This window comes from Vulpes vulpes, chromosome 11, assembly GCF_048418805.1.
Source record: "Vulpes vulpes isolate BD-2025 chromosome 11, VulVul3, whole genome shotgun sequence".
NCBI classification, from domain to species: Eukaryota; Metazoa; Chordata; class Mammalia; order Carnivora; family Canidae; genus Vulpes; species Vulpes vulpes.
This window is the reverse complement of record NC_132790.1, coordinates 78,226,636-78,248,160: the sequence shown is the minus strand read 5'-3', so window position 1 is coordinate 78,248,160 and position 21,525 is coordinate 78,226,636. Positions and strand designations below refer to the sequence as shown.

The window sequence follows — 21,525 nt, the reverse complement described above, 5'->3', positions numbered from 1 at the left end:
CACCCCTAGCTTTCATGACAATACTTTTTTGCCTTTTTTAATACTTCACTACTGAATTATTCATCTCTAGATATGACAGATTAGTTTTGCCTGCTTTCAAACTTTTTATAAATGGAATCATATTGTATGTATTCTTCTGCATTTTGCTTTTTAGTTTTTGGCCATTACTGTGTTTGTAAAACTTATTCATGTTGTCATATGTATCTGTAGCTCATTCATCTTCATCATCTTAGAGTATTCTATTAATGAAGACACTGACATATTTATTTATTTGTGTAATAAAATTATTATACAATTGTGTAATTGGACTTCTAGAATTAATTTTTTAAAGGGCTATTAATCTATAATGCTTTGCTTTTTTTGCAGTTCAATTTCACTCATTGCTGATGAAGTACAATCTTCTCCATTATTTCTAATACCGCCTGCACTCTTCAAACTGTTTAAATTAGGTGTGAAGGTATAAATTGCAAAGCCAAGGAGCAACATCTCAAAGGATAGGTAAGAAAAATGGGAGTTATTCTTAAGAGCAGTATCAAAAGTGAGCCCTTCTGAACTGGCTCCTACGCCACAGAAGTCACATGAAATAAATGCCCAAAGCAATCGCACTAGCATTGAGTAAAGGCTGCAGAGTCCACCTTGTGGCCTAAGTCCCATACCCAAACCAAGGAACATTGGGTAAAATAGTTTCACAACTGAATGGCACCTTCATGGCTCGTAGTCCTCGGGACCCATAAAGACCTGGAGCCCCTGAACACTTGCAAAATGTGCAGCAGCAAGTCTTCTCTGCAATGTTTCCCTGGAAAAAGCAAACTTGAGTGAGCAACAATTGTCAGGAACTTCATGGCATGAGAACTGTTTTTGATCATAATGCACCACCTACAAGACCATCCTCTGTCCTTGAAGGAGGGGCTGCAGAGGATCAGAGGTGCTTTTTGACTCACTACTGAAGCCAGGGACTAGCAATTGGGACACAGTCTACCCTCTCCCAGGAAATGATCTCTCTATAAAAAGGGCACCTGCCACACAGTTAATCACAGGCCAAGTTTGCACAAGAATGGTTGACTCTTCACTAACAGACTCCTGTTTTCTGGGGATTTCTGCAGCATCAACTGCTGGGAGATTTTCTTTTTTCTTTTTTTTTCTTTTTTTACTGTATAAATTTTTTTTAATTAATTTTTATTGGTGTTCAATTTACCAACATACAGAAAAACACCCAGTGCTCATCCCATCAAGTGCCCCCCTCAGTGCCCATTACCCAGTCACCCCCACCCCCCACCCACCTCCCTTTCCACCACCCCTAGTTCGTTTCCCAGAGTTAGGAGTCTCTCATGTTCTGTCTCCCTTTCTGATATTTCCCACTCATTTTTCTCCTTTCCCCTTTATTCCCTGTCACTATTTTTATATTCCCCAAATGAATGAGACCATAAAATGTTTGTACTTCTCCGATTGACTTTTTTCACTCAGCATAATACCCTCCAGTTCCATCCACGTTGAAGAAAATGGTGGGTATTTGTTGTTTCTAACGGCTGAGTAATATTCCATTGTATACATAGACCACATCTTCTTTATCCATTCATCTTTCGATGGACACTGAGGCTCCTTCCACATTTGGCTATTGTGGACATTGCTGCTATAAACATCGGGGTGCAGGTGTCTCGGCATTTCACTGCACTTGTATCTTTGGGGTAAATCCGCTGGGAGCTTTTCTATTTGACTAGGGGATGGTTGTTTTTTTCAGTTTCCCATGCATTCATTTGGTAGGATGATAAAGGAGGGAAGGATACACAAAAACAAAAATACCCTGCTCTGGTCTTTCACACTTTTTCATCTGCTAAAGATCATGCACTTCATTTAGTGGGGCAAGCAAGGCAGTCTATGGAAATAATGATCAAAATTCCAATTTCATTCTGATGGCCTTTTAGCTGCATTTCTGCTCTACAACTCACCAGGTACTGTGATAGCTTCTTGCCCAGCTCTCTCATGCCAATGGTCAAGTGAGTCCTGTAATCAAATCCCTTTCCAAATTCAAAGCTGGAAAACTCATCATGGGCAGTCGTGTTTAGGGACACCACCAGCAGAGCATCGAGTCCTAGTCAGGAAATGTAACAGATTCAAAACCAAAGAATAAAAGCCCATCGTATTGCTACTCAGTGAATGGTGTTTGCAGAATCATAAAGGGGAAAAGGAAACACAAGAAGAAGCAAGACCTTTGATATATGAAGAACCCAACAGCCTTGTCTGCTTGTTCAGGCTTCAGCAGGAAAACCCCCAAGAAAAAGTATTCCAGGGCAACTGTGTACAAACACTAACAGAAAACTATGTTTAATGCCTTACCACCAAGTTTTGATGCAATTCTTGGGCACTTGAAATCAATTTCTAAGAAAGGGCATTATTGATATTTGCAGTTTTTCTGAATGTAAATTAATAATAGTTCTCAAAGTCATCTCCATGACCAAATACTCCTGGGGTGCAGGTCCTGAAAGCCTGAGGAAAACCCAGGGTAGCCATAGCCAGGACTCCATTTATTCATTCATTCACTCACTCATTAATTCATTCATTAGTCCATTTACTCTCTATTCTTTCATTAAACAAATCTTTGCTTATGAGGAGCAAATTATGTATCAATCATTGTACCAAGGACACAAGATGAATAAGAACCGTCCCTTCACAGAAGTACAGTCAATGGAAAAGGTGGACAGGAATCAGATGGTTGTTCTGAGAAGTGGTAAATATCCTGAGAGGGAATGGCAGGGTGCTCTGAAAGCCTAGAGGAGAAGCTCCTAACTTAGCCTTAGAAAGTCATGGAAGGTTTCTGTGAAGACCTGATGTCTAAGCTGATCCTGAAGGATGAATGGAAGCTGGTCAAGGCAGAGAACCAGAGACAGAAGATGGAGAAGAACTGAGGAGGAGCTGGGAATTGCTCTAGGCAGAAGAAAAAGTATATGCTGGGACTGGGGGACTGAGGCGTGAGGTGCACTACAGGAAGAAGGGGATAGCTCTGTGTGCCTGGGACGCTGAGTGTGGGAAGTGAGGGAAGGTTACAGTGGGGAGTGGGAGCCAGACCCTGTAAAGTGCCAGAGGCTGTACAAGGAACATGATGTGGGAACAGTGGCAAAGGAGGGTGACACAACGCAGCAATCAAACAGGAAATTTTGTGGTCTCTAGGGAGGTTGCTCATGGAAGCTAAACCCCAGAGGTACATGTGGGTCTAAACCCAGGAAGTCTCAAACAATGTATCCCATCTGACAATCAGTGGACCTTCATGTCACTGCATAAGACTCTCAACTTGTGCATTTAGGTTCCAGCACAGTCTGAAACTATGACATGGAGAGGGGTTGTATACTAAGAAGTATACATGTGGCTGTCTTTCACATGGATAATCAGAAACAGTAGGGAGTGTCCTCAGTCAGGAAGGAGCCCTGGAAGCAGAATCAAAGAGAGGAAATTGTGTGTATATGGTTTATGGAGGGAGAGAGAGGTGGCAGAAAGGGAGGGGAAGTTGTAAGCAAGGATGTGTCTCAGTAAAGTCTTCACCTCGGTAGGACTCTGGAGTATAAACTGTGTCAGAGTTGACCCACTTGAGGCAAGGGTGCTAGACTTTTTATTCCTATATCGATTGTCCCTCTTCCACTTCCAGGTGAGATATGATACAACCCACCCCCACTCCAAGGTAATTATTCAGGTCAGTCAAGGACACATGACTGTAGAAGGTCACAGGTGTAAGCACTTGGCCATGGCATTTGCGACATTTGGGGGATGAGCATGCAGGCTGGGCAAGGGGATTCAGGGAGGCACCAACAGCATCTGCTACCAGTGGCCAGACAGATCCCAAGATATACAGCACCTGAGTAAGAAGGGGCTCATTCAGCATGTTCTATGTTTCACCACTTAAATTCGCAACTCAGTACCTGCTTTTCTGAGCCTGTCTGATTGATTTTCAAGCATTATCTCACTTTCACCCCCAAGACCATCTGAAAAGATGAGTAGCACCTAGAGGAAGAGGAAAGCAGAGAACGGGATGATGTGAAAATGAAATATATATATCTGGGGAGGAAGGAACAAATGAAAGAACATGGTGATAGGAGATTGAATGTGACATACCTGTCCTTGGGATTTGGATTTAGCCTCAAATGTATCCCACAGTGACAGCAAGAACTGTGCATTCAGATGAGTTGGCCCATCAACGGTGACTTGCAGCAGGCTGTCAAACATTGCTCTCTGGTAGATTCGGAACTTGGCAGGGAATTCTCGGTCATTATTCACCTTGAAGGCCACGTTCACCTGTACCTCTGTGCCTGCCCCACAGCTTGCCCTCCTGATGGAAGTGATGTCCTCTAAGATGTCTGGGAGGTAGGATCTCAGCCGGGGGTGGTCATGGAACAACGGCTGTCCCGGCAAGTGAGTGGAAATGTCAAACCCGACCACTATGTCCATAAAGCAATCTGGAGACCAAGGGAAATGAGGCCAGATTAATGAGTAGACAGAAGCAAGGAAGAGCAGGAGAGCAGTCATGGCATGACCCAGGGCTGGAGGGTCTCTACAGAAGGAAGATATTGGCTGCTTGACTGACAACAGGTATTTCCTCTCTCCTCTTTTAAATATTTCAAGTTCCTTTAGGTATTTGCAGTTCCAATCACGGTTTAGCCTCATTTTCAAAGGCTGGCTGTATGTGTGTGTGCAAACACACAGTCCATTTCTTTTTTTAATGGTATTTGAAATGTCCTTAGAGATTGTTTAATTCAGAGGTCACAAACTCAAAGGGCTACAAAAGCCAGGAGGAGGATGTAAATGAGTTAGATGGGCAGAGAGCAAAGATAGTGAATGGAGAACAGTGGCCCATCTGTTCAAGGCTCAATACCAGCTGAGAGTAGCCATGTGGGAAAAGGGGCTTAGGGTTGTCAGATTGCCTTATTTTTCCAAGGGAACCCTAAGATCCCCACTTTTCATGTGAAATCTTCAGTTTGTAAAAGCTGTCAACTAATTTCAGCAAGTTGTCAACACTGCACAGGACAAACACAATTTAGCTGCAAGTGGCCATTTGGTCACTTCGGACCCTGCCCAGTTGCTCATTTTACATATGAGGAAATAGTGATTCATGCAGGTTGCTGCCACTGAACCAGGGCAAGAACTTTGGCTTTCGGATTTCAGTGCCAGGGCCCTTTCCACCACTGTAATCTGCTTCCAGAGGAGCACCTCAAATGGGGCATAGTGAATGGAAAGCTTGGAGAGCTTGGAAAGGCCAACCCATTTTGTGAACGAAGTGGCTTCAGTTGTAACCCTAGAGACAGAAGCAATTTCTGCATGTTGTACAAATTTCACAAAATGTTACCATTCGCTGCTTCCTGAGGTGCTATCCTCCCAACTCCTAGCCCAAATGTACAGAACCTGAGTCCTACATGGTGACTCTCAGCTGGAGTGAACAGTGACCTCCCCATTAGATGGGTCATTGCTGTTCATTCATTTCCTTCCCTCCCTGCCCTCTTGACTCATGTACATTGCCCTCTTGGCCTTTGCAGCCATTTGTGTATGTGACCTCTGAGAATTAAATAATCACTAAGGACAATTCAAATCATTATATGATTATACAAAGGCTATCATTAAAAGAAGAAGAAAACATGCACACACATAGGCTCATGTGGACATACACACAGAGACACACACAAGAACACCAAGTCCCTTACAAGATGGTTTAACAAAGTTAAAATAGTAAAGCTGTCAACCAGCACAGGTCTGTTTTACCTACTTCCCACTGGAAGCAAGGCATTTTTCTAGGACTTCCACAAGTCCAAAGGGAAGAAATAGGAGACTGACTTTCGGTGCTAAGAGGGGCACAAACAGAGGCTTGCAGTGAGAGGACTGGGCTGAGCAGAGAACACAACCCAGGGCCTCCTCCAGCCTTTGCACCTTTTTCCTCATCTCTCAGGGAGGCTGAGTGATCCCAAGCTTCCTGGAAACAGAGGAAAGGTCTATTCTCATTGCACATTGTTCGAAAAATATATTCAGCTAGAGCTAGTCCTGGGAACACCTTGGGAAATGAAGCCCCAAGAAGGTGACGATTCAATTAAAAACAAATAAAGAGCAAGGGGAGTACGTACTCGTTTTCCCACAGCTCTGGCAGATTTCACGGACCATTCTTTTTTTCACATCCACATTATTTAATTTATTAAAGTTATGGAGAGTGATTATTTTTTCAGAATTGCCTGTTATCGGCAGAAATTGCTCCTTATGAACATTTCCTATGCCCCAAACCAGGACACAAATTCCGAGGCTTCTCAAGATCTTCGCTTCATTTGCCACATCATAGTAGGGATCCCCGGATGTGAGAACAACCAAAGTTTGAGGGACACCAGCATTTCTTCTCCCACCAGAAGATGAATCAAACATAGCTTTCACTTCTTTAAAGGCCAGATCGATTCGTGGAAACCCTTTGCTCTTGGTGATCATTTGAATTTGAGTCTTCAATTCCTGTATAGTCAGAGAGTTTTTCAACTCGATAATTTTTTGGAAGCGACTCCCAAATTGAGCCAACCCAATTTTTATTCTCTGATTCTGAATGTTAAAATTATCAATTAAGTCTGACACGAAAGTTGTCATGGTAGCAAACTCGAAATTGGATACCATGTCAGAGCCATCACAAAAGAAAATAACATCAGCTTCTTGAATGTCACACGCTGCAATTGGAAAAAATGAGACAATTATTTTCCTCATGAATTATTCTAAATTTTACCTTTCCTCAAGTACTTAAACTGCTTTACTAAATTCCCACCTTAGTAGCAAATTGAGATAAGTTAGCAGAGGAGAGAATCACCAATTGGCCTTCAAGAAGGAAAAATGATGGGAAGGAGAAAGATCATAAGCTTGGTTTCAAATTTTAATTTTGTGTGATTCATTTGAAAAGACACTGAAAGTTGCTTAAAGAAGGAAGTTTGAATAGATTGAACATGGTCATTAAAAGGTAATTGCAAGGGCTAGAAATCCCTTCGACCCACCCAAATTGGAAGGTTCACCCAAGTCAAGGTAATGGTACCCTTATTCTACGGCTAGTATTCCTGTTTCTATTAATGCTACCACTTTACATTTGTGTTGAGAATTATCATTTTAAAAAATGTCTTTGGCATACAATTGCTGTTAATATTTATGACCATGTTATAAGGAATTAACTAATTTTATAGATACAGAAGTGGAATTCAGAGGTTAAGAAACTTGACTTAAGAATACACAATTGCTGTGCAGTGGAGTGGGCACCTCAACCGCCTCATTCTTTTTATCTTTAAATCCAGTATTTTTTTTCTACTTCAGCTTTTTAAAATATCATAACCCAAATATTAAAATGTAATGGGATAAGTGTTAATGGCTAGTAAAACAGGGCAAGGGGTCATCTCCCTGAAATCCAATGTGAAAAACCTCATAACCCAGGGATAATCTTCTACACTCAGTTCCAATCAAATGCAATGGCTGGAACAGTGGCATCACTAAAGTGGTTACTAAAGGCATTTGAGATGAAAGAATGCCCATTGTCACACTATGATGGGCTGCTCAGATAGACTTTTGAGGAAGGATTTGCTGCCCAGCCGTGGGAGTGTGGTCAACAGAGGGCCCCTCTGGCTGTCAGCTCCTTCAGGGTCAACCTTACTGCAGGGAGATGTCTTACAAAAGCCCATGCCCTTCTCAGGACAGCCCACATCTGGGGATTAAGTAGGAAGGGCATATAACCACCCAGTCATCTTAGTCTGCTGTCGACAGCACTGATGGGCAATACATGCTCCAAAGCTCTTTGCAAGGTTTGGAGCTTTGTCAAGCATGCATCACTGTGTGACTTCTTCTACCTATCCTACTTTCCCACTTTCTTTCACAGGTGTGGATCCCTAATAAACACCTTGTATCCTAGACTCTGCCTCAGTGTCTGCCTCCAAAAGGTAGGCATAGGAGATGATAACAAAATAGACTCTACCTTTGTAGGAAAAGACTTTAGTCCTTGTGATGTACTAGATTTGGTGGGGACCCTATGATAAAAAAGAGGCTGTGCCTGTCCAAGGAGGTCACGGTCTTGTGACAGATACAGATAAGGAAATAGCAAATATGTGTTCAGTGCTACCACCAGGAGAAATAGAAGGTGCAGGAGAGGGGAGACACACCTGGGATCACTGTCGGGTATTGGGTCAGGAAATTGGCAAAGGCTGAAAAATGACAGACAAGTTTGATGTAGTGAGGGAAAATGGGCTGGCATGTTCATGATGGATAGAATGCTGCATACAAAAATGCAGAAGTATTTCAGATTGACAGGAGATATTGTGAAGTAAGGAGGGGCAACAGATGAGGTTGGAGATGGGCAAGGTTGGATGGAACTCAGGAGTTCAGAAATTGTAAAGTGTAAGCAGAGCAGTGCCATAGTCCAGTGTGTGTTAGGAAGATCACTCAGTGTTCAGAATAGACTGGAAAGAGGCAAGGAGACCAAATTTCAGAGTGGGGGTCCAGGGACAGGCTAGAATGGGTAGAGTTGAGAAGGTCCTACAGACGTGGGGAAAAGTCACAATTTTTTTTTAAAGATAAAACTACCATCCAATATCTGAAACCAAGATGAATTCATTGCTCACTTTGAGCTCAGGTGGCAACTCTTACACTTTCTTCAAGTGTGATGCTTCCAATCTATCCTACCCCAGTGGTATCCCATGGAATCAGCTTAGGTCCCTTCCCTCTCTGTTCCTACCTGCCAACCTCCATTACTCTATATTGAACTCCCCTCTTCTTCCGTCTGTATTGGTGGTCCTTATCCAGAAGAGCATATTAGTCTACTTGAACTTCCCATGGCCCTAGAGAACATCTATAATTCCAATTAGACAGTCCTGGATCTTTGAAGACAAAAGTCTGTCAAACCATGCAATTCTCCACCTGAGTCTGGCCTGCAACTGGTGCTCAGTGATCACATTAAAACCATTAATGGAATGGCACAAGTGGCCCTGAAATGGGTAATATGGATAAGGTGAATATGATCCTAGGTAGAGTTCCTTTAGGCCAGAAAAAAAAAAAAAAGCAACATAGTGGCAAGAATTCAAAGAATGTTTCTGAAATCTTCCATAGGCTCTTCAGTGCATACTGTGGTGGGAAGGGAACTTTCAGATCTTGATTGAGCAAGAGATAAGAAAACATAGGCAGAGTAGAGCAATGTTCAGCCCATGACATCCAGGTAATTGGAAACCAAGACTTAATTTATTTTTTGCTTAACCTTCTGTTGCTACCCCCACAGAAACTTAAAAATCACAACTTACGCTCATGTGCATTGGTACACATTTTTTCTTGTAGAGGCAGGTAAATGTCTTTCAGGTTACTGAAATTATCTACATGGAAAGTATTGTTTTTATTCTCTGCCATAGTCTCAAGTTCAAGTTGGTTGGCCTGTCCTACACCCACTGCGTAGATATTGATGCCTTTGTTTCTTAATTTCGATGCTGTGTCACTGAGGTTATCTCGATCATGGGACACCCCATCAGTGATGATGATCAGCATCTGCTTCACATTTTGCTGGATGCGGCTGCCATGTTCCTCTGTGAACATTACGTTTGCGTGCTCAAGAGCCCTGGCAGTATAGGTATTCCCTCCGGTGTACCTGCGCCTCCTCAGATGCTCAATGACTGAAGATTTATTTCCACTAAGGTAGAAAAGAACCTCAGGATAGTCCGAGTATTTGAGAGCTCCAACCCGAACTCGGTCACTGTCAACATCTGCTTTCTTCACCAAATGGATAGTTAGGTTCATCATGCTTTCTTGTTCTTGTGTGCCTATGCTGCCTGAATGATCCAGCACAAACACAATGTCCAACACTTTAATATTTTTACAATCTGAAAGAAGAAGAAAGCAGGCATCATGATCTTTCTGCAGCATGTTCTACACAGACAACTGAGAAGGGGGAGCAAACTAACATTTGCCTTGAACCTACTATGTGCCAGACACTGCATCTCACTTGTTAGAGGTGGCTGTTGCCATTTTCCACAGTAAGAAACTGAGGCTCAGTCATGTACAACTTGCCCAGATCATGATTCTCCAGGTGTTGTACTCAACAATGACTCTGTAATGTTCTTAAGGCACATCACTCTGTTCTGCTACATCTCATTAAGACACATGATGCATTTTGCTAGTCAGGCTTTTAATCAAAAGGAAACATTAGAAGGTAGTTCAATATCACTATAATAGTGAGATATGACTGGTATTTGTCAAGTTGGTCTGCTGTCTTAAAGAACTCAGAGGTTCACTATATTAACTGGGATTTCTATCCTACTCCCTCTCATTCCAGCTGTCTTTTCAGCTTCTGGTAGGCAAACTTTCCCATGTGCACCATGCCTCTCTGCATTCATTTGTATTCCTTCCCTGACCTCCTAAATTAGAACCCAGAAAGCCCCCAAGGAGGGAGACAGCTAAGGCCCTATAACCTCCCCTCAGCCTCAAACTCTCCTCCACATTGGAAGTCAAGTGATCATTCTGGATAGGTCTCCAAAGTGTGAGGTTTCTCTCCCCTCTTTATCTTCCCTAACTAAAGCACATGCCTTCCAGAGTTTCACTTTCTCCACTTTCTATCTGTGCATGGTAATTCCAATCCTTATTTCTGGCAACGAGGTCTCAAATTCTCAAGTCTAAGATGCTACAGGTGATCCTAGACTATATCTCCAGAAACCTGGGGCAATGACTTGATGTTTATGAGTCAATCTGATGTGTGAATCAGCTGAAATTTCACCTTAGGTGATAGACAAGGCCTCCACAAACATTACACTTATCAAAATGAAGAAATATCAGGAAGAGCTCCATGGATTTCAAAGGTAGGGATGTGGCCTTAAGGCCAACCTATCTTAGAATGTCTCAATATTACCAAGAGTTTGAGAATCATTGCCATTTTAACTAAGCTGTTATGAGAGAAATTGCAGTGCCACTCTCTAAAACTCAGAGCTTACACTAAGATATTTTGTTAATTTTGTAAAAATTTATCACACATAATTCTGAATGATACAGTCCAAGAAAGGTCTCTATGTTGCAAGGGGAATAACATAAAACAAATTTATCAATACTTCAGTGTGTTCTCTCAGTTGTATCCAAAACACAGGTGATGACATGTGGTAGATTTAAAAGCACAGGTGCTTTTAGTCTTACATGTGGATTTATAGCAAATTCTCATTCAAGGGCCATTAAAGTTGATGGACTCAAACTGAAGATTTCCTCAACACAATTTGAAAAGCACTACATTTTGTGTGAGATAAAAATGATGATCCCAAGCAATCATTTTTAAAAAGTAACAAATTAAAATTTTCCAAAGGGATAGATACATGAACAAATGTAAAATACCTCACTGATGGAGGTGAAGAAAAATAATGTGAAGGAATTAAAATACACACCACATCTTTAAAATAAAGAGGATTTTTTTGAGAGTATGGTTAGGATATTGGATTTGAATTAACTAAGAGGAAGATAAATTTGTATTTCTTGCTATTTACTATTTGACAATGATTACAGGTAGGCAAGAAAAAATCTGGGGAACCATTTGGGATTAAACATTTGGCTCTGAAAAATCTAGGTATGCAGATAGTAAAGACTTAGTAGTTCATCAGAAAATTCTGAGAACTTGTTGGAATAGATTGGATGTCTCCAGAGCCGGACAACTTTGTTGCCAAACTGGCTGACAAAATTATTAAACTGGAATATCCCTAGAGCTCACAGGTGTTTTAATACCAGATAGACAAGACCAAAACTTAATACCAAAGTCCAGATAGAGTCCAAGCCCATGGTACAACCCGCTCTTCACCCTGTAAGGCCAAGAGCTCACATTCCGGAGTCCTGAAGGATGACAGTGTCACTCACCATGGAGAGCACATACACGAAAAATGAGTTTGCTTTCCACTGTCTTTAGATCATCAAAGTTCTCAACTTGGAAGACCAGGCTGCTATCCCCACTGATCTCCTCCAGCTGTGTCCTGTTGGCACCGTACACCCCCACAGAGAAGATGACCACACCTTTGTCCCGAAGAGCTTTAGCAGGGTCTCTCACAGGATCTTGGGCTTCTCCATCCGTGATGAGGATAAGAAACTTTTTGACCTTAGTACGGGCCCCCTTGGTGGGGGTGAAGTATTGACCTACAAAGGTTAGTGCACTTCCAGTCAAAGTGCCTCTGTTGATGAGAGACATCCTGTCTATTGCATCAGAAGTCTCATTTCGCGTAAAGTATTTATTAAGCTGGAATTCTTCCTGATTTATATCACTGAACTGAACGACACCAATCTGAGTGCTGTCTGGACCAATCTGAATCTTCGCTAATAGGTTTTTCATGAAGGTTTTCATTTTTCCAAAATTGTTATGTCCTATGCTGCCAGAACTGTCCACCAGAAACATGATGTCAGCCTTCATGTCTTCACATCCTGCATGTTGTCAGAAAGACAGGAAATGAATCGGGTTGACACGATTTTCAGAATATAGAGAAGCGGTAACACAGAAACAAATGCAGTAGTCAGAAAATATCAAAAATTAACTCAAGCATCTGCTACTTGAAAAATCTGGCAAATCTGGCATTTGAAAATTTTATCTGCTGGTATAGTAGAGGCCTGCTGACTACCACTCTGAGTCAGAAACCCACTGAATTGTTATTCAATTAGTTTTACAGAGAAAATGCAACTTCCAAAGTGCATATTCATTTATGCGTGCATCATTCATTTATCCATAACTCATTCCTTCATGATTCGTGAGGGGTATGAAATGCCAAGTATCAGGTTATGTGTTAAAAGATGCACTGATGATCAAAAAAGGAATCAGAGAAAATGTAATCAATTTCCTAAACTCATAGGATTTATATTCTAGGGCTTTATATATAATGTAGAAACACAAAATTCTAAGCAATCTTTATATAGCACTATTTTCTTGAGTAATTAAAGTGTTTTGATAAACACTGTAAATCAATATTAAAAATTGGGGTACTGGGCAGTCCCGGTGGTGCAGTGGTTTAGTGCCGCCTCCAGCCCAGGGTGTGATCCTGGAGACCTGGGATCGAGTCCCACGTCAGGTACCCTGCATGGAGCCTGCTTCTCCCTCTGCCTGTGTCTCTGCCTCTCTCTCTCTCTCTCTGAGTCTCTCATGAATAAATAAATAAAATCTTTTTAAAAAATTGGGGCACTTTACATGTCAGTGTTTTTCTAGGTCCTCAGGCTTTGGTTCCTTAGTTTTCTTGCCTCTGCTCGCCATCTTATGACTTATTTCATTGCCCTTGTCTGTAGCCTGTCTCCTCTTTCAGGGATGCCAGTGTTCAGGCACCTGCACTGCAACAAGACATGTGCTACACCTCCTCACATTGGCTCAGGATTGTCTCCCTTGAAAGGATTGAGATGCAATCTACTTTATGTTTCCTGGAACCCTTTTACTTTTCTTTGAACCAACCACAGGAAACATTAGGGAACTTTTACTCTTGTATTCTTTCTAGAACATTCTAAAGACCCGACTCTATTACTGTCTGTAACAGAGAGAACAATGAACAATATTGTGACTTAGGATTTTGCTGTGAGCTCCACTTATTTGCTTATCTGTTTTTCTTTTGATTTTAGTGACTCCAAAAATCCCCAAACTTCTACATTTGTAAATTCAAATAAGTGAAAATTGTTTTATTTTTCTCATCAGTGACCACCTTAGCCAACTTCTACAACAGATCATTTTTATGTAGCGGTTACTATGTGCCCACATGCATTATTTCAAGTGTTTCACATGCATTATCACTTTTAAGCTTCACTATAGGCCTGCACACAGGGCTCAAGACAGGTAAACAGTAAATATTCTATTCAAGGTCCACAGCTAATTAAGCTGGGATTTGAACATTGACTCCAGCATCCTTTATCTTAACCAATAAGTTAACAATTCTCTCAGCACCCAAAATTTTCATGTGCTAATACTAGCAATCAACACAAATCAGCTTCAATTAGTAAGTGACTGTTACTAATAAGAGAAATCACAATCAGGTACAGGAGTTTGCAAATTGTTCTTCCTAATTTTTGTTACATGATTTTTAGTTGGAACAAAAATGCAAATATTTTTTTTTTGTCACAAATAAAAATAAGTAATTGTTATATGTGCAGATATATATGTATGCATTCATAATAGAGAAAGGATGGTTGATGTTTATTATGCTAAACTTATAAGGACTCTGTGATGTAGGCATTATCCTTGCTTTATAGATGCAGAAGTTTGAAGGTCAAGTAGGAAAGTGAATTGAATACTCAGAGCCCATTTTCTTTCTGCTGAGCTCATCTGCTTCAATTAATGCATGTGCATACACATACACACACATACATGCAAACACACAGAATAGAGTTTCTTACATGCCCCATCAGTGGGCATTGTCAAGGCCACAATATTCCTAGCAACCTTCCTACTTTAGATTTTCAACATGCCCTCATGGTTATCTGTCTACCAAGGGATTTTCCCATCTTGCCAATTGGTTTAAAGTAAGGAGTTGACTCTGGAAAACAGTGTGAAGGTTCCTCAAGAAGTTAAAAATAGACCTACCCAATGACCCAGCAATTATACTACTGGGTATTTACTTCAAAGATACAGATGTAGTGAAACGATGGGACGCCTGCACCCCAATGTTCATAGCAGCAATGTTCACAATAGCGAAACTGTGGAAGGAGCTATGATGTCTTTTGACAGATGAATGGACAAACAATATGTGATTATATATATATATATATATATATATATATATATATATATATACACACACACAATGGAATATTACTCAGCCATCAGATAGGATAAATACCTACCATTTACTTTGACATGGATGGACTGGAGGGTATTATGTGGAGTGAAATAAGTTAATCAGAGAAAGACAATTATCACATGGTTTCACTCATATGTGGAATATAAGAAAAAGTGAAAGGGACCATAAGGGAAAAGAGGGAAACTGAGTGGGGGGGAAAACCATGGTAATATTTCTCTCTCTTTTTTTTAAAAAAATTACCTATTCATGAGAGACAAAGAGAGAGAGAGGGGACGAGACACAGGCAGAGGGAGAAGCGGGCTCCATGCAGGGAGCCCGATGTGGGACTCGATTCCAGGACCCCGGGATCACGCCCTGAACCGAAGGCAGACGCTCAACCACTGAGCCACCCAGGCGTCCCAGTAATATTTCTTAATGTAAAAAATTACTGTTAATATATTTGGGTAGATCAATTGTATTGTGGGTTTTTAAAAAATAAGTCTTATCTTCAGGCTATACCCTTGAGATGTTTGCTGATGAAATAAAAGGGTATTTGGGGGAAAATAAATAAAGTAAGGGCCTGAATCCCCCCTCTGGTGGATAGAGAAAGTTAGCAAAGTGTTAACAACTGGTCACATCACTTCTTGTCTCAGCCCAGCTATTAGTCTGCCTGAAGTTTAATGAAGTATGGAGAATAAAGCCTTTTTGGTTTGCTTACCTTTTTCAGTGCAGATTTTGTGAACAACTTCATTTTTAATGTTTCTTAAAGAATCGAAGTTCTGCCCAAAGTTAACCCTTTCTTCTTCCCCAGCAATTTGTTGGAGTTGTATTTTATCAGCCTCCCCAATGCCAACTGCATGAATGGTGATTTGTTCATCCCTTAATCTCTCAGCAGGCTTCAGCACTTCATCTTGGGATTTCCCATCAGTCAGCACAATGAGGTGACAGGGAATCTCGCTTATCCTATGCTTCCTATCCTTCTTTATTATTGACAGCATGAAATCCAGGGCTTTCCCAGTATGAGTATTTCCTTGGAGTTGCTCAATGTTCAAAATAGCCTTTCTTAAGTCCATATCATTAGAACTGGCATTGATATAAAACTCCACTCTTATTTTATCTGAATACTGCACAGCTCCAGCTTGGACTTTGTCTGAGCCAATGCTGAACATTCCTGTCACCGCCAACATAAATTGCTTGATTTGCTCAAACCCTTCTTTATTTATGCTGGTTGAGCCATCAATGAGGAAATAGATATCAGCTTCTTTTGTATCTATACAGCCTGTAATAGAAAAAGTGGAAAATGCATTTTTTTGTTAATTAGAATCTGGAGAGAACTTTGTAAGAGGGTAGAGGAATACGAGGCCATGAAGGTTCTAGAGAATGAGAACTCTTCATCATTTGCACCGAGTTGGTCTGCTTCATCAAATCTGTCCACGCTCATTTTCTCTATTGAAATTCATAATAACATGATGGGGAATTGAAACAGAGTAGTGCACAGTGCTTTGTCTAAGGTCACACAGCCAGTTAATTAAAAGGAAGAACCAGTTTCCCAAGTCTCCAGGCTGTAAGTTAAATTGTTTTTCCTGTATTGACACATGACTTCTCAGACAGTTTATGCCTTATCATTTCTTGAGAAATGGAATGGAGGAGATGACCTACTGCCCTTACTTCTTTGATAACTTCTTTTTCCCAGAGCAACTACAACATCATATGTAAAACTAGAACCAGACCAAATTATTTTTTTACTTATGTGGTTTATCATTGCATTCAGAATCCAAAATTTAAAAATTGGACTGAACTTTCTCCTTGCTCTCCTCTTGGACCCTATTTTCAGTAATTCTTCATCTTACTGTGCTCCAGTCACACGAGGCTGCTTTCTGTACTTTGAAAGTACCACAGGGCTTTTGCAATTACCCTTCTCTCTTCCTGGAATAGTCTGCCCCTTAAATATTCACATAGTTGGTTTCTTCTTATCTCGTCATGGATATGCCAACTCAAATGCCAGTTCTTCAAAAAGGCCCTCTCTTCCCCTCTAGTCAAAGCACTCAATCATTGCCTTTCCTATTACATTATTTTCTCTATTATACCCATACTTTTTGAAGTTATCTTATTCATTTGTTCATGAGCACAGACTACTTCCTGCCACAGAGTGTCAGCCCTGTGAGGGCAGAAACTGCCCACTTCTCTGTTTCTACCCAGTACAGCTGGTACATCACAAGATTTCAACAAAAAAATTTTTTAAAAAAAGAGCTCTCAATGTCCCCTACTTTGTTGAATAGAGTCTCTGAAAGCATGCTTTAACTTTATTAATTGTCTATTTACAACTCTATCAATGACTCACTGAATTTGGGTAGGAGAAAGAACATACTTTTAACATTTAAGTTTTTTTGTGCAATTATCTGGTTGAATATGTGAAAAAAATCTTTAAAATACAAGATAATTCAGTCATTGTGTGATATTTTCTTTCTTGATAGCTTTTTGGCAATTTGTAACTATTGGCACTACTTCAGGCTATGGAGACTTGGTCCTTAAGAAATCAGAAATACTGGAAGTTTGGACCTGAGAATTTAACTATGAAATCAATACATAAAATATTAGGGCAAAGATAAGTACTTATCTGCAAAAGACAGGATTAATCCCCAGCCAGCAAAACTTAATAGCCACCAGAATGGATTGATTTATATACCTAATGAAGAAGAATCGGGTGTTTTTCAGAAAAAAGACAGTGGTGGTCAGCAATGAAGGAGAGAAAAAAATGTAAGTCACAGTGGATAACTAAGGCAATGCCCATTCAACCCACCTGGAGCTGTACTAATATACTAGTCACCAGTCACACATTGCTATTAAAAGGTAAACTTAAACTACTTAAAATTAAATAAAATTCAAAAATCAGCTCTTTAGTTTCTCTAGCTACACATTTCAAGTGATTAACAGCCCCATGTAGCTAGTGACTATCCTATCCAACATTGTAAATATGAAACATTGCCATCATCACAAAATGTTCAATTGGACAATGCTGAAGAAGAAGAATGCGTTTCCTGGCCCAAAGGTCTCACTTGTACAGTTTTATAGATAGATAGTGAATTTATCTATAAATTCTATCTATCTAAATTTATCTATCTATCTATCTGGAGAGATAGATATTTTGACTTTAATATAGTCATCTACCTGCTTGAATGCTACTAAACATTTTAATCATAAAACTTATTCCATTGCTCTGATTCTGCAACCTCCAGCAATCTCTTGATTTCAATTTAGCTTCTCAGTAGGTATGCCTATAGGGAGATAATGTACTTCTCAGAGGACATGAAGGTCCAGGCCTGGGTACTGGTAGTTCTTATCATAAATATAATTGTCAGTCTTTTTCCATATATCAGTCTCTTGGTTTGATTAATGTGATTCCCTCCTTGATTTAATGAAATCTGATTTTTCAGACTGGGTACCTACTCTGTGACAGATGCAGATACCATGACTAAGTCCATGTAAATTGGTTCTCTGTGTTTGACCATTCTGAAACTACAAAGCTGGCCATCACACTCTAGACCATGGCAAACTCACTAAGGTAGAGGTTCTCAAACATTGCTAACAGGAGTTCATGGGGGAGCTTACTAAAGTGCAAGTGCCTAGACTGTACTCTGAGACTGATTCATTAGGTTTTGGTGGGGGCAGGGGGGCTGGGCCAATGAATTAGTAATAAACTCCCCAGGAAACTCTGATAAGTTTACAGCAGATGCTGTTGGTGCTTAGCCTGTACCCCCTTCAAATCCTTTACCATTTCTGTGAATGCTGGCTCCCAGTGCTCTCACTCCGAGGGCTCGCACCTATGTCTATTTGTGGGTGGGCTACACTCAGGGTGCTGGAACGTTCTTTGCCTGGGCCTTGAGGAAGCGCCTGGAAATTTACATTCTATCATGTGCTAGAATATAAATTCTCAAGCTATACTGTCCCTGACCAGGACAATTCTAAGGTTTAACCTACGCTGTCTCTAGAATGGCCCTGTGTAATTGAACCTCCATAGGACTTGGCTTATCATCCTTCCCTTCCTGGTCCCAACCCTCACCTTCCTACCAATCTCTAGTTTTCCCTGGGTATATTTTCTAATATCTCAATTTCACTTGAATCCTTCTCTGGCATCTGCTTCTGAGGAACCCAACCTAAGTCAGGTACCAATTTTTTGAGAGCCACTGAATTAATAAGAAGCCACCACCTACTGAGGCCTCCTGAAGAACAGCTATCCATCCCCCTTGGGTGGGTCTTGCCCCTAGCCTTGGTCCCATGACTTCCCATTTAGAATTTCTGTAATGAAAATAATCATTTTTGTCACCTCATTGCAAATTTTTTAAGAGAGACCCCAGTATATATCCCTCCTATGCCCTAATAGTTGGTACTAGACCAAGGTGGCTACCACTCTGAGGAACTGCACCACATGTCACTCGGGAGGTGATAGAGGACTTATTTCTTGCTGCTGTGTGTAATGTATATGCACCACAGGAAATCCAGGGCTGGCCCAGGATGCATTCTTAAACCTTCAATTGACGGGTCTGGGTTTAAAATTAGCCTTTAATATCATTGGAAGATTACAATTCTTTTCCATGTGAGTGCTGCCAAATTCCAGGTCCAATTGTTCAGAAACATTTTATCTGCAAAGGAAATGTGTGAAGACAGCAGGTTTCTCAGAATTAGGTAAACACAAAGTCACATCAAGTATCTCTTGGCATATATCTTTGAAAAGAGCTTATTAAAACTACAGCAGATTCACAGGGCATCTTAAATAGGATATCTTCACTAGAATGATGGAAGATAAAAATAATAGAAAAGATTAAAAAGTGCAAAAACACTCATGGTTGTGTGTAAAGATATAGGTGCAAAGATGATAATATCCAAAAAGAAGGGCAAAACATAATTATTCATAATTACTTTTATAATAAGAAAAGTATTTTTTTAAACATACCAGTTCTGTCAAGGTCCATTTGCCCAGCACGAGCAGAAATTTGAGACCAAATTTCATTCTGAAGCTTTTTCTGGAAGTTATTACTGTAAGCTTCTAAGTCTGCATAGGACTTGAGCATGGAAACCATTTGTCTCGGAGGGTAAGACACTATTTCTTCTAACTGGGTGTCATTAGCCCCTTGGATGTTCATGGCAAACACAGTCACATCCTGCAGCCGAAGTTGTAGTGCGGCATCGCGCACCTCATCAGTTGATGGTCTGTGAGTGACCAAGACGGCGATCTGAGGCACTCCTTGTGCCCTTCTGCTGCCACTTGACTCTGAGAAGGCTTCTAGCCTCATCTTCTCAATGGCAGCCCCAGCATGGGATTTCCCAGCCTGGAAAGAAAGCTTCTGGATTTGCTCCTGAAATTCATACTGGCTTGTGCTTGAATTTAGAAGGGAAATCGTCTTGGCTCCATCACTATAACTCATAAGTCCAAGGCGTGTGCAGTTGTACCTCATATCCATGGAGGCAGTAATGTTCCTCAGGAAATTCTGCAAGTTCCTTAAATCTTGTCTGGTACCAACGGACTCATCCACTAGGAACATGAGGTCGGCTAATGAATCTCTCTGACAGGCCACTGGGAGAGGAACTATGGAGAGAAAAAAGTATGAGGATTAGTACAAACCACTGGCCCAGAGTCAGAAAGACACTTTACAGATTGTCAAAAGGCATTAGTGAAAATAGAGGCAGTCATGACAAATATAGTTAGCATTGCTTTCTTTTAATAAAAAACAGATAAAAATTTTTAACAAGACTTACAAGGTCACTGACTTCAGAGTCTTTACAGTAATGTTCCTTCTATCTGAAGAGTGCTTCTTACCAACTTTTATATCCACCACCACCACGATGATCTTCATGACCATCATCACCACCAATATGACCAACCCACCACCAACCACCACTCACCTCTACTATTCTTACCTCCACCACCATCACCACCCACCAATTCCCCCACATCCACTTCCACTATCATCACCAACATCAATAAAAACTAACAGCCACCTGTATCTCCACCTTCACTTATCACCATTGCCATCTCTACATCTACCTCTGCCACTACCAACAATTACCAACCACCATCACTATCACCAACTATCACCATCACCACCATCTCCATGTCCACCACCACCTCTGTGTCCTCCACCACTAGTATGACTACCACCACAATCACCACCACCACCACTCTCAAGTGCTAGGATGCAGGGATGCAGAAATATCTCTGACCTCAGGAAGCTGACATTCTATAGGGAGGGCAGATAGTCAAATTAGATTATTTCAGTGCTCACAAGGAAATAAAACAAGTAAGTCAATTGAGTTACTATTACGGGGATGTGGATGAAGACTTATTTACTTGAGATATAAAAAAGTCAGGAAAGGCCCCTCCAAGAGCATCACATTAGGCTGAGGCATTTAGAGACAGATTTAGCCACGTGTTCTGAAGGAAGAATAATTCTGGCAGAAGGGACAGGAGGAGGTAGGAACAAGCAAGAAGAACAGAGTGGCTGGTGACAGTGAGTGAGGGGAGCAATGATGGATGAGGCCAGAGAAAAGCAGTGCCTAAGTCATATGGGAGTCACACGATCTTATTTAAATCTTTAAAATATCACCCCAGTTGCTGAGGGGAGATAACAACTTCAAGGATGTCCAGTAAGAAATACTTGCCCTAGTCCAGGAAAGAAAGAATGTTTCTTGGACAAGAATAATAGCAAGTAAGATGAAACAAAAGGGTAGTTTTGATACATGAATTAGATGTAGAACAGAGATGGTCTGGATAGTAAACTGGATGTCAGTGTGAAGAGACAAAGAAGAA

At 40.9% G+C, this 21,525-nt stretch overlaps 1 protein-coding gene across 1 annotated transcript in view; it reads right to left on the bottom strand.

Moving 5' to 3' along the window:
• The window catches only part of COL6A5 (collagen type VI alpha 5 chain), a 131,142-nt gene that overhangs the window by 64,108 nt on the left and 45,509 nt on the right, over positions 1–21,525 (bottom strand). The window contains exons 4-12 of the mRNA XM_026015504.2: positions 19,672–20,304; positions 15,439–15,999; positions 11,842–12,396; positions 9,267–9,836; positions 6,096–6,671; positions 4,102–4,442; positions 3,909–3,990; positions 1,947–2,089; positions 704–796 (exon numbers count right to left, since the gene is read on the bottom strand). Coding sequence (XP_025871289.2) covers positions 704–796; positions 1,947–2,089; positions 3,909–3,990; positions 4,102–4,442; positions 6,096–6,671; positions 9,267–9,836; positions 11,842–12,396; positions 15,439–15,999; positions 19,672–20,304 — 3,554 coding nt within the window. The remainder of the gene's footprint in view (positions 1–703; positions 797–1,946; positions 2,090–3,908; positions 3,991–4,101; positions 4,443–6,095; positions 6,672–9,266; positions 9,837–11,841; positions 12,397–15,438; positions 16,000–19,671; positions 20,305–21,525) is intronic.